The 14593-nt window shown below is 46.2% G+C and overlaps 1 protein-coding gene across 1 annotated transcript in view; it reads right to left on the reverse strand.

Annotated features, from left to right (window-relative positions):
• LOC124622585 (4-coumarate--CoA ligase 1-like) overlaps window positions 1-14593 on the reverse strand; it is a 314336-nt gene that overhangs the window by 114912 nt on the left and 184831 nt on the right. The window contains exon 5 of the mRNA XM_047148334.1: window positions 5686-5952. Within this exon, the coding sequence (XP_047004290.1) occupies window positions 5686-5952 (267 nt within the window). The remainder of the gene's footprint in view (window positions 1-5685; window positions 5953-14593) is intronic.

The raw sequence follows: 14593 nt of genomic DNA on the forward strand, positions 1-14593 counted from the left end.
TCAGCAGGGACTGTTCAAGCTGGTGGAGACTCTGTAATGGTGTGGGGCGTGTGCAGTCGGAGTGATATGGGACTCCTGATACGTCTAGATACGACTCTGACAGGTGACACGTACGTAAGCATCCTGTCTGATCACCTGCATCCATTTACGTCCATTGTGCGTTCCCACGGAGTTGGGCAATTCCAACAGGACAATGCTACATCCGACACGTCCAGAATTGCTATAGAGTGGCTCCAGGAACACTCTTTTGAGTTTAAACACTTCCGCTGGCCACCAGACTCCCCAGATATGAATGTTATTGAGCATATCTAGGATGCCTTGGAATATGCTGTTCAGAGGAGATCTCCACCCCCTCGTACTGTTGCGGATTTATGGACAGCCCTGTAGGGTTCACGGTGTCAGTTCCCTCCTGTACTACTTCAGACATTAGTCGAGTCCACGCCACAACGTGTTGCGGCACTTCTGCGCGCTCGATATTAGGCAGGTGTACCAGTTTCTTTGGCTCTTCAGTGTGTATATTATTTTCCGAAGAGTTCTGCATCGTACGACGCGTTATTAGTGTTGATACGACATAAAATAGAGAAGCTAAATACGTTAATGGGAGAGGCAGTCGCATTCGACAAGAAGATCAGGAGTAACATAGAGATAGCTGCTCGTAAACCTTTCGGGATGTGAGGTCGTGGTCCAAGAAACTCTTGTGTTCCTGACGTTTCGCCCAGGACTGCGCTGAAGATCCTCAGAGGTGATTCTCCGCTGAGTCTTGACGGCTGAACGGTCGGACGTCCGAGAGCGACACACATACTGTATTTCTCGGACTTCCGATCGGTTCCTCATCATCCGTGCCACAGGGTACTCTTTCCGAGACATCGACAGAGAAGGACGCCCTGACGGTGTACGAAGCAAGCCTTCCTCCTCTATGGGTGAAGGTGACTGTGATGCGGAGCGATTGTATTGAGGGCATGTAATACAGTGAATGTCTTCTAATAAAGTTTGTACGAATTATAGGAGTGTTACCACGCTTTTTTACCCAAACCATTGAATGTCGATTTCTATGAGTGCTGTAACCTCGAAACTCTAGATCATTTGTTCCCAACGCGGGACCAATTACCGCCTGTGAGGTAAAATGAAATTTCCTGAGGAGTAAAAACCAAACGATTCTCTTCTGTTTCAACCACCAAACTACATTATTTTCAAAAGATCATTACTATTATCCCAATTTTGTAAGACGGTAATACTGATTACATCAGGTATAAATAATTAATTGTCCGCCGCTTGTGGTCTCGCGGTCCAGTTCTCGCTTCTCGAGCACGGGGTGGAGGGTTCGATTCCCAGCGAAGTCAGGGATTTTCACCTTCCTCGAGATGACTGGGTGTTGATGTGTCGTCTTCATTATCATCATCATCATCATCATAATTCATACCCATTACTGTTCGAGGAAGGCAATGGCAAACCATCTCCACTAGGACCTTGCCTAGTACGGCAGTATGGGACTTTCAAACAAAAAATTACTTTTTCTCAATTAGTAACATTAACGCAGTGGAGATTACAGGTTCCTCACATACTCCACCCAGTGCAAACATATGTTGTGCTTTGTCCCGTACGTCACTGATGATGAAAGTGAGTCATATATGTAGTAAAAGTAAAATATCCCAAGAAAACGTCTTCTCCAAGTTCCATCTAGTACCTGGAATAGTTTTGAAATTGCTTCATTACTAGCTTCGAAACAGATACATGAATTAATTGACAGCACGAAATATCAGTTATTAGATAAGGGCTGCTATAGTGCTATAACCAGTTTTATTATACTGTTGCTGTTGTTGTGGTCTTCAGTCCTGAGACTGGTTTGATGCAGCTCTCCATGCTGCTCCATCCTGTGCAAGCTTCTTTATCTCCCAGTACTTACTGCAACCTACATCCTTCTGAATCTGCTTAGTGTTTTCATCTCTTGGCCTCCCTTTACCATTTTTACCCTCCACGCTGCCCTCCAATGCTAAATTTGTGATTCCTTGATGCCTCAGAACATGTCCTACCAACCGGTGCCTTCTTCTTGTCAAGTTGTGCCACAAACTCCTCTTCTCCCCAATTCTATTCAATACCTCCTCGTTAGTTATGTGATCTACCGTCTAATCTTCAGCATTCTTCTGTAGCACCACATTTCGAAAGCTTCTATTCTCTTCTTGTCTAAGCTATCTATTGTCCACGTTTCACTTCCATACATGGCTACACTCCATACAAATACTTTCAGAAGCAACTTCCTGACATTTAAAACTATACTCGATGTTAACAAATTTATCTTCTTCAGAAACGCTTTCCTTGCCATTGCCAGTCTACATTTTATATCGTCTCTACTTCGACCATCATCACTTACTTTGCTCCCCAAATAGCAAAACTCCTTTACTACTTTAAGTGTCTCATTTCCTAATCTAATTCCCTCAGCATCACCCGACTTAATTCGACTACAATCCATTATCCTCGTTTTGCTTTTGTTGATGTTCATCTTATATCCTCCTTTCAAGACACTGTCCATTCCGTTCAACTGCTCTTCCAAGTCCTTTACTGTCTCTGACAGAATTACAATGTCATCGGCGAACCTCAAAGTTTTTATTTCTTCTCCGTGGATTTTAATACATACTCCGAATTTTTCTTTTGTTTCCTTTACTGCTTGCTCAATATAAAGATTAAATAACATCGGGGAGAGGCTACAACCCTGTCTCACTCCCTTCCAAACCACTACTTCCCTTTCGTGCCTCTCGACTCTTATAACTGCCATCTGGTTTCTGTACAAATTGTAAATAGTCTTTCGCTCCCTGTATTTTACCCCTGCCACCTTCAGAATTTGAAAGAGAGTATTCCAGCCTACATTGTCAAAAGCTTTCTCTAAGCCTACAAATGCTAGAAACGTAAGTTTGTCTTTCCTTAATCTTTCTTCTAAGATAAGCCGTAGGGTCATTATTGCCTCACGTGTTCCAGCATTTCTACGGAATCCAAACTGATATGCCACGAGGTCGGCTTCTATCAGTTTTTCCATTCGTCTGTAAAGAATTCGTGTTAGTATTTTGCAGCTGTGACTTATTAAACTGATAGTTCGGTAATTTTCACATCTGTCAACACCTGCTTTCTTTGGGATTGGGATTATTATATTCTTCTTGAAGTCTGTGGGTATTTCGCCCGTCTCATACATCTTGCTCACCAGATGGTAGAGTTTTGTCATGACTGGCTCTCCCAAGGCCATCAGTAGTTCTAATGGAATGTTGTCTACTCCCGGGGCCTTGTTTCGACTCAGGTCTTTCAGTGCTCTGTCAAACTCTTCACGCAGTATCATATCTCCCATTTCATCTTCATCTACATCCTCTTCCATTTCCATAATATTGTCCTCAAGTACATCGCCCTTGTATAGGCCCTCTATATACTCCTTCCACCTTCCTGCTTTACCGTCTTTGCTTAGAACTGGGTTTCCATCTGAGCTCTTGAAATCCTTACAAGTCGTTCTCTTTTCTCCAAAGGTCTCTTTAATTTTCCTGTAGGCAGTATGTATCTTACCCCTAGTGATATAAGCCTCTACATCCTTACATTTGTCCTCTAGCCATCCCTGCTTAGCCACCTGCACTTCTGTCGATCTCATTTTTGAGACGTTGTATTCCTTTTTGCCTGCTTCATTTACTGCATTTTTATATCTTCTCCTTTCATCAATTAAATTCAATATTTCTTCTGTTACCCAAGGATTTCTACTAGCCCTCGTCTTTTTACCTGCTTTATCCACTGCTGCCTTAACTACTTCATCCCTCTGAGCTAACCATTTTTCTTCTACTGTATTTCTGTCCCCCATTCCTGTCAATTGTTCCCTTATGCTCTCCCTGTAACTCTGTACAAGCTCTGGTGTATTCAGTTTATCCAGTTCCCACCTCCTTAAATTCCCACCTTTTGCAGTTTCTTCAGTTTTAATCTACAGTTCATAACCAATAGATTGTGGTCAGAGTCCACATCTGCCCCTGGAAATGTCTTACAATTTAGAACCTGGTTCCTAAATCTCTGTCTTACCATTATATAATCTATCTGATACCTACTAGTATCTCCAGGATTCTTCCATGTATACAACCTTCGCTCATGATTCTTGAACCAAGTGTTAGCTATGATTAAGTTATGCTCTGTGCAAAATTCTACCAGCCGGCTTCCTCTTTCATTTCTTACCCCCAATCCATATTCACCTACTATGTTTCCTTCTCTCCATTTTCCTACTGTCGAATTCCAGTCTCCCATGACTATCAAATTTTCGTCTCCCTTCTCTACCTGAATAATTTGTTTTATCTCATCATACATTTCATCAATTTCTTCATCATCTGCAGAGCTAGTTGGCATATAAACTTGTACTGCTGTAGTAGGCGTGGCCTTCGTGTCTATCTTGGCCACAATAATGCGTACACTATGTTGTTTGTAGTAGCTTACCCGCCCTCCTATTTTTTTATTCATTATTAAACCTACTCCTGCATTACCCCTATTTGCTTTTGTAATTATAACCCTGTATTCACCTGACCAAAAGTCTTGTTTCTCCTGCCACCGAACTTCACTAGTTCCCACTATATCTAACGTTAACCTGTCCATTTCACTTTTTAAATTTTCTAACCTACCTGCCCGATTAAGGGATCTGACATTCCACGCTCCGATCCGTAGAACGCCAGTTTTCTTTCTCCTGATAACGACGTCCTCCTGTGTCGTCCCCGCCCGGAGATCCGAATGGGGGACTATTTTACCTCCGGAATATTTTACCCACGAGGACGCCATCATCATTTAACCATATAGTAAAGTTGCATGCCCTCGGGAAAAATTACGGGTGCAGTTTCCCCTTGCTTTCAGCCTTTCGCAGTACCAGCACAGCAAGGCCGTTTTGGTTAGTGTTACAGGGCCAGATCAGTCAATCATCCAGACTGTTGCCCCTGCAACTGCTGAAAAGGCTGCTACCCCTATTCAGGATCCACACGTTTGTCTGGCCTCTCAACAGATACTCCTCGGTTGTTATTTATACTAATTATCCTTATTATTAGAGTGGTTAGACGCGAAGCATTAACAGCCTGAAGTTGTCCGATTTCTGGCAGTTCAGAAGCATGGAGTGCGTCGATGAAGTGGTTTAGGAACAGTATGGTGGACACTTCTGAACTAGTTTGATTGTAATTGGGTTTGTAGCGTACAGGTCAAGCAAGTGCCGCAGTGGAGAGGAGTAATGTAGGAGGTGCATGTTTTGTAACAAGGTAACAAGTGTGTACGCTCACTGTGCGTACTCTGCGTTTTTTTTTATGAGGAGATTTTTTTTTGTTTTTGGGGAGTTGCTGTGCACCACGAATTCCTTCGGCATTCATATTCTCTCTCTCACTCTCTCTCTCTCTCTCTCTCTCTCTCACACACACACACACACACACACACACACACACACATACAAACTAAATATCATTCATCTTTTATCATTTTAGAAATAAAAATGTTTCAAGAAAACTCTTTCATTCTGCAGTTTAGTTGGATGCTAAAATTGGTGATAATGTGAGGGAGGGGCAGGGCAATGTCCGATTGCAGCCTTAGGTAACAGTCTACGTAAGTTTGGGAACCACTGCTCGAGATTCTGCAGCCGTTCTGAGCCCATTTTTGAATGATGACGGAAAACAGAAGTGAAGTAGAGATGTGGAGACTCGTACGCACCTTGGCCTCGACGTTGGTGCGCACCGTGCCGACGGAGCCCTGCGGCGGGCTGTCGCCGCTGACGCAGCCGACGGCGAGCAGCACCTCGGTCATGCCGTACCACTGGCTGACGCGCACGCCCAGCGCGCGCTCCACCATGCGCTGCGTCTGCGCGTCCATTGTGGCGCCGCCCACGGCCAGCAGCTGCAGCGACGAGAGGTCCCGGCGGTCGGACGGCGCCTTGCTCAGCGCCACCGCCGAGTTGGGCGCCAGGAACGTGAACTCCACCTGCAAACCCACGCTCTGCTCACGCCACACCACTGTGCCCCAACCACCGGCGCCCGAGTCCTTTCTCATTTGCCAGAGGGCCGTTCCGGGTCGATTTATAGTCTTTTTTTCCCTCGTCTTCTAAGAGACGAGGATATCTTCAGGAGTGCCCCGGGGAAGTGTGGTGCGACTGCTGCCGTTCTCCGTATACGTAAATGATTTGGCGGCCAGGGCAGACAGCAATCTGCGGTCGTTTGCTGACGATACCGTGGTGTACACTAACGTGCCGAAGTTTAGTGACTGCAGGAGGACACGAGACGACTTAGATAAAAGTTCCAGTTTGTGCGATGAATGGCAGTTAGCCCTGGATGCGAAAAAATGCGGGTGAGTGGGAAGATTGAACCTATAATATTCGGATAGAGTATTACTAGTGTCCTGCTCGACACAGTCGAGTCGTTTAAACATCTAAGCATAACGTTGCAAAGCGATACGGAAATCGAACGAGTGTGTGAGAACTGTGCTAGAAAAGATGAATTGGTCGACGTCGGTTTACTGGGAGTATTTTAGGAAACAGTGGTTCACCTGGAAAGGAGACCGCATATAGGATGCTGGTGCAACCTATTCTTCGTGGGAGAAGATTGCAGCTTTACTCGGTTCATGAGAAAAGTGTGGAGCATCGAAGATACACACGCTTATCACAACCAGACAAGTCAGCTGTAACTGAACATTGTATTGATACAGGGCATTCCATGAGCTACAATGACATCCACCGTTTCCTTTTCAAGATTCTGTCTTGATGGAAGCTACAGAGATTAGCTGAGCTAATAATTTAATAAATAGAGATGATGGTTTGAATTAGGACAAATCATGGAACCCGGCTCTTGGGATAATTAAACTACAGAGAAGTCGTCATGGTGTCATCGCCGCCGAACATACATACATACATACATACGTACATACGTACATCGATAAGCGAATCCAATGTCTCTACGCCTTCGCCACACGCGGCGTGTGTGTAAGCGTATTTCTTTGCCGCCGCCCATCGTCTGTGACCCACATGCGCGGTACCGCCGCGGTGGAGCATACAAGACCGCGCTTGGCACCTTGTCGTCATCCCTACTCCCACACGTGTAAGGCTAAGCCCCCTCTAGCCACCCCCGAGCTTACTGTCCCCGTCTGTCCCATCGACTCCTAGTCCACCACAACAATTTCCTCCTTCGGCCCCCCCACCACTGAAAACATCAGCCGTTTCTTAACCAAAGTACTCCAAAACATTTACACTTTTCAACGCCCCCACATCCTCCAACAGATCTCCCTCGCCGCCCACTCTCTCTTTCACCTCAACACCTTCGCCATTTACTCCCCACTTCACCTACACCCGCCTCGACATCCTAGTTTAAGCCGCTCCTCTCCCCTCCCCTCATTCCCCCCTCTCTTCCTGTCATGGCGCATCACGAGTGTCCCATTCTCTTCCAGAACATCTGCTCCTTCCACACCAACCAATACCTCCTCATGAACAATCTCTCCCACCACCAGGTCGACATCTTCCTCCTGAATGAAACCTTTCTCCATCCCCACCATATAGTCCCTCTCCCTATATCCTCCACTGAACTGATGCTCCTGGTCTCCGAGTGCAGGGTGGAGTCACCATCGGCCACATTAAGCACATACCCATCCGGCCACAATCACTCCTCAGTCACCCCACTCAACACATCCTCAGCGTCTTCTTCACCTCCCTCACCGTCGCCTGCAACCACCATCTATGTCCGTTCCCTGCTCCTCTTCTCTATGACTTCATCTCCAACAATAACCACACCATCTCCACCTATGTGATTGCTGCCAACATCAATATCCATAGCTGCTCCCCTGCCTCCTTTCGGCAGTGGCATCAGTTCCTCCTCACGATCCAAGGTGACCTTATTCCTCATCCCCAGCACACCCGTCCCAAAAGCAGCACCATCCCCGATGTTGCCATTGTCTCCGCCAACCTCCTTGGACGTACTGCCGTCGACATCCCTGATCCCACAGGTAGCGACCATCTCCCTGTCCTTCTCACCATAATGTCTGCTCACCACCTGCCTCTGGCTCCCTGCCCTTCACCCCCTCCCTAGGTAGTCCATGACTACTGTCGTGCCTACTAGAATGCCTACAGAAATCCACCGCCATCCAGGCTGAAAGCCACCCTCTTACCTATCACCTTCCCGATGACATCATCCACATCTCGTCCTTCCTTCAGAAGGCCACTACTGACGCTGTGGAGGCTCATTTCCTACTAAAACCATCCACCCTCACCGTCGCACTCTCCCTCTACGGGCTGTCCTCCTCCTCCACGAATCCTGCTGTCTCTATCGCTCCTTGGTGTGCACTCGTGACAGGGATACACTCCTACACCACCAGCAAATTCAGCGACACTTTGGAACCTCATTACAGGAAAGAAACACCAGGACTGGCTCCAAACCTGTACATGACTCAACACCACCCTCCCTATTAATTCCTCCAAATACTGGTCGGCTTTCCATTGCCTTACAGGTTCCCATTCCACACCCCATTACCCCCTTCCCTACAACGACCGCCCCCTTCCCGAGAATCTCAGTATGGCCAATCACTTTGCTTCCCATCTTTCTGTGGTCTTCTCTGTCCCTGATGATCCCCGCTTTGATTATTTCCTTTTCCCCACTGTCATGGAATGCACCGATACCTCAATCGCTCCACTTTCTCCTAGTCTGCAGTACTTGAGGTAGTTGCCCCCCTCTGACGTAAATACTCCAATCACAGCACAAGACATTAAACTTATCCTCTGGTCAAAATGCAACATGGCTCCTGGTCATGACTGTGTCACCCACCGCCACCTCAAAGAATGCCCCTACTCCTTCCTTGCTGGCTTATACAACGTCATCCTCTCCACTGGCTTCTACCCCAACCTGTAGAAGACTTCCTGCGGCCTCTCATTCCTCAAATCCAACAAACAACCTTCCGTTGCCTCTTCCTATCGACCAATCTGCCTCACCTCCATTTTCAGTAATGTCTTCGAATCCATTCTCTTCCGTCGTATCCATCACCACCTTAAACAACACCACGTCCTCCCCCTTACCCAGTGTGGCTTCTGACCCTTCTCCACTGAAGACCAACTCCTTAACTTCGTCCACCTTCTCTCCCTCCAACTTAACTCCTGTCGCTCTGCCATTTTTGTTTCCCTCGACCTACAAAATGCTTACGAGCGTGTATGGCAATCTGGTCTCATCTTTAAACTCCAAACCTATGCCCTACCTATAAGTTTTGTCCATCTGGTTGCTTCCTTCCTCTCACACCATCCTTCCTATGTCACCCTCCACGATACCAACTCCCATATCTTCTATCCCACTGCTGGCATCCCCCAAGGCTCTGTCCACTGAACTGATGCTCTGTCCTCTCCCCTCTCCTGCATTACCCTTTCATCAGTTCAGTGGAGGATATAGGGAGAGGGACTATATGGTAGGGATGGAGGAAGGTTTCATTCAGGAGGAAGATGTCGACCTGGTGGTGGGAGAGATTGTTCATGATGAGGTATGCCCAAGCCACCCTCACCTGTACATCTCCTCCAATATGCTGATGAAGCCACCTTCCTGGCTCTCAATCCTCCACCTCCTGAAATTGGCCGGACATGGGGATTGCATCCTTCCACCATCCTCCACATCTATAAATCCCTCATCCATCCTATTCTCTGTTATGGCAGTGTTGCAGTGTTGCCTGGATCTCCACCCCCCCCCCTCTTTTATAAGGCCCATCAAATCCTAGAGCGCTTCATGCTCTACCTTGCCTTCTGTATCCGCCTTCTGTGCGCCACATGACTCTTGTATGACCTAAACCCCATCCCCCACCTCGTCCTTTTACCACAATATATCTGCATCCTTTACACTGTCTGCAGGCTTGATCCCCCCCACCTCTCGTTCCGCCTTCCTCTCCATCTCCCCCCCTCCACCTCCACACCCTCCATCTCCTTCATGAGGGCAATTTCCAGCACCTCCCCCTCCCTGATGATAATCTTCGCCATGACATCTGTCCTTCTTACCAACTATACTCTGGCCTTGTTCCTGCTCCCTGCCTACGGCCCCCCTTTTCCTCTCCCCTCCTTCCCCCAGAGTGGTTTTTCCTCCTTCCCCCCCTGAGTCTCTGTACACCCTCCTCGGCTATTTCCCTCTCCCGTTCTTCCCACCCCGGCCCCCTTCGGCATGCCCCTGCCCATCTCCCCCTCTCTACCCCCCACCCTCTCTAGCACCACCCATCCCCCCCTTTCTTACCTTCTCCCTCGTCTCTGTACCCCTCTCAGTTTGTTCCTCGTCGTCAGTGTACTATGTCAGTGTTGTGTTTGGTGCTGCTCTCCAGTGACATCATGAGCTGTGATTTTAATCACAGTGTACGTAGTGTTGCTGTCTATAATTGTAATGGCCCTCACCGCCGATTGCAACTTTTATGCTCCGGCTGTGCTTCACCTTCTGTTTCTTTTAATCGTCATAGTGTGTGTTTTTTGCATACACTTTTTAGATTTTTACCACCATTTCTATAGTCACCCCATTTGGTATGCTATCTTACATTGTGTTTTCCCTTTTATATGTCTGTTTCACCGTGGTCTAGGGGTAGTGTCTTTGATTCATAATCAAAACGTCTTCGGTCCCGGGTTCGATCCCTGCCACTGCCAAAATTTTGATAAATAATCAGCATTCGCGGCCAAAGACTTCCGGCATAAGAAGTTAGCCTCATTCTGCCAATGGCCTTGTCAAAGAGGGCGGAGGAGCGGATAGAGGTTCAGGGCAATCTCTTGTCCTAGGGGTGGGAAATTGCCCCTAAAGGCGGAAGAATCAGCAATGATCAACGACATGAGGATGCAGAAGACAATGGAAACCACTGCATTAAAGACACGTAACGTGTATCCACAGGACATGTGGCCTGTAATTGAAGAAGTGTCATGATGATCTCTCCATTGGCAAAAGATTCCGGAATAGTCCCCCATTCGGATCTCCGGGAGGGGACTGCCAAGGGGGAGGTTACCATGAGAAAAATATTGAATAATCAACGACAGGATAACGTTCTACGAGTCGGGGCGGGGAATGTCAGAAGCTTGAACGTGGTAGGGAAACTAGAAAATCTGAAAAGGGAAATACAAAGGCTCAATCTAGATATAGTGGGGGTCAGTGAAGTGAAGTGGAAGGAAGAAAAGGATTTCTGGTCAGATGAGTATCGGGTAATATCAACAGCAGCAGAAAATGGTGTAACGGGCGTAGGATTCGTTATGAACAGGAAGGTAGGGCAGAGGGTGTGTTACTGTAAACAGTTCAGTGAATGGGTTGTTCTAATCAGAATCGACAGCAGACCAACACCGACAACGATAGTTCAGGTATACATGCCGACGTCATAAGCTGAAGATGAACAGATAGAGAAATTGTATGAGGTTTTTGAAAGGGTAATGCAGTATGTACAGGGGGACGAAAATCTAATAGTCATGGGCGACTGGAATGCAGTTGTAGGGGAAGGAGTAGAAGAAAAGGTTACAGGAGAATATGGGCTTGGGACACGGAATGAAAGAGGAGAAAGACTAATTGAGTTCTGCAACAAGTTTCAGCTAGTAATAGCGAATACCCTGTTCAAGAATCACAAGAGGAGGAGGTATACTTGGAAAAGGCCGGGAGATACGGGAAGATTTCAATTAGATTACATCATGGTGGTTGGTTCTGAGCACTATGGGACTTAACATCTTAGGTCATCAGTACCCTAGAACTTAGAACTACTTAAACCTAACTAACCTAAGGACATCACACAACACCCAGCCATCACGAGGCAGAGAAAATCCCTGACCCCGCCGGGAATCAAACCGGGAACCCGGGCGTGGGAAGCGAGAACGCTACCGCACGACCACGAGATGCGGGCGATTACATCATGGTCAGACACAGATTCCGAAATCAGATACTGGATTGCAAGGCGTACCCAGGAGCAGATATAGACTCAGATCACAATATAGTAGTGATGAAGAGTAGGCTGAAGTTCAAGACATTAGTCACGAAGAATCAATACGCAAAGAAGTGGGATACGGAAGTACTAAGGAATGACGAGATACGGGTGAAGTTCTCTAACGCTATAGATACAGCAATAAGGAATAGCGCAGTAGGTAGTACAGTTGAAGAGGAATGGACATCTCTAAAAAGGGCCATCACAGAAGTTGGGAAGGAAAACATAGGTACAAAGAAGGTAGCTGCGAAGAAACCATGGGTAACAGAAGAAATACTTCAGTTGATTGATGAAGGGAGGAAGTACAAACATGTTCCGGGAAAATCAGGAATACAGAAATACAAGTCACTGAGAAATGAAATAAATAGGAAGTGCAGGGAAGCTAAGACGAAATGGCTGCCTGAAAAATGTGAAGACATCGAAAAATATATGATTGTCGGATGGACAGACTCAGCATACAGGAAAGTCAAAACAGATAGGTGGAAAGAATACATTGAAAGCCTCTATGAGGGTGAAGATTTGTCTGATATGATAGAAGAAGAAACAGGAGTCGATTTAGAAGAGATAGGGGATCCAGTATTAGAATCGGAATTTAAAAGAGCTTTGGAGGACTTACGGTCAAATAAGGCAGAAGGGATAGATAACATTCCATCAGAATTTCTAAAATCATTGGGGAAGTGGCAACAAAACGACTATTCACGTTGGTGTGTAGAATATATGAGTCTGGCGATATACCATCTGACTTTCGGAAAAGCATCATCCACACAATTCCGAAGACGGCAAGAGCTGACAAGTGCGAGAATTATCGCACAATCAGCTTAACAGCTCATGCATCGAAGCTGCTTACAAGAATAATATACAGAAGAATGGAAAAGAAAATTGAGAATGCGCTAGGTGACGATCAGTTTGGCTTTAGGAAAAGTAAAGGGACGAGAGAGGCAATTCTGACGTTACGGCTAGTAATGGAAGCAAGGCTAAAGAAAAATCAAGACACTTTCATAGGATTTGTCGACCTGGAAAAAGCGTTCGACAATATAAAATGGTGCAAGCTGTTCGAGATTCTGAAAAAAGTAGGGGTAAGCTATAGGGAGAGACGGGTCATATACAATATGTACAACAACCAAGAGGGAATAATAAGACTGGACGATCAAGAACGAAGTGCTCGTATTAAGAAGAGTGTAAGACAAGGCTGTAGCCTTTCGCCCCTACTCTTCAATCTGTACATCGATGAAGCAATGATGGAAATAAAAGAAAGGTTCAGGAGTGGAATTAAAATACAAGGTGAAAGGATATCAATGATACGATTCGCTGATGACATTGCTATCCTGAGTGAAAGTGAAGAATAATTAAATGATCTGCTGAACGGAATGAACAGTCTAATGAGTACACAGTATGGTTTGAGAGTAAATCGGAGAAAGACGAAGGTAATGAGAAGTAGTAGAAATGAGAACAGCGAGAAACTTAACATCAGGATTGATGATCACGAAGTCAATGAAGTTAAGCAATTCTGCTACCTAGGCAGTAAAATAACCAATGATGGACGGAGCAAGGAGGACATCAAAAGCAGACTCGCTATGGCAAAAAAGGCATTTCTGGCCAGGAGAAGTCTACTAATATCAAATACCGGCCTTAATTTGAGGAAGAAATTTCTGAGGATGTACGTCTGGAGTACAGCATTGTATGGTAGTGAAACATGGACTGTGGGAAAACCGGATAGACGAATGTTGAAAATTAGGTGGACTGAAAAGGTAAGGAATGAGGAGGCTCTACGCCGAATCGGAGAGGAAAGGAATATGTGGAAAACACTGATAAGGAGAAGGGACAGGATGATAGGACATCTGCTAAGACATGAGGGAATGACTTCCATGGTACTAGAGGAAGCTGTAGAGGGCAAAAACTGTAAAGGAAGACAGAGATTAGAATACGTCAAGCAAATGATTGAGGACGTAGGTTGCAAGTGCTACTTTGAGACGAAGAGGTTAGCACAGGAAAGGAATTCGTGGCGGGCCGCATCAAACCAGTCAGTAGACTGATGACCAAAGAAAAAAAAAAAAATGTCTGTTTCGCCATATTTTCTCCTTAATGTTGTTTCAAATGTCTCCCTGTTATGTACTGCCTCTTAGCTGAAGCGCGGCGCTTATGCTGCTGCCAGCCCGCCCCATACTGGGCATTGAAATTCAACAAAGAAAAAAAAAAAAAAAAAAACCTTGTCAGTCTTTTGACTCACACTGAGAATGGCCGGACGATACGCGGCGGAAATATCAGTGGAGGAAATTTTATTCGCGCGGTTGCATGCCCGAAATTTAATGAGAATTTAATTCTTTACGTTACGGGAAAGATAAGAATATCCAGCGATGAGTAGAGAGTGGTTGTTTTGCGAAGAGAAATCTGTGGACAAGGATAATCAGAGAGGCTTGCAGAGGTTTCACAAAATATCGATAGTTCAGAGGGCATCGAGTAGCTTGGCAAGTGGGAGACTTCTTCCTGCACCCCCCCCCCCCCCCCCCGCCCTCTCCTCAGTGGTTTAAACAGGATGACATTGGCCCCAGGGTGCGCCATTTTAGGCACTGTGTAGCTGGAGGGCCAGAGTGCGAATGTCTCAACGTCAGGTGTACTGCTATGGTAAGAAAACGAGATGGAAAGGTGCTGTATTATCTTGGACCGAACTCGAAACGTATTAGTA

This window comes from Schistocerca americana, chromosome 7, assembly GCF_021461395.2.
Source record: "Schistocerca americana isolate TAMUIC-IGC-003095 chromosome 7, iqSchAmer2.1, whole genome shotgun sequence".
Classification (NCBI taxonomy): Eukaryota; Metazoa; Arthropoda; class Insecta; order Orthoptera; family Acrididae; genus Schistocerca; species Schistocerca americana.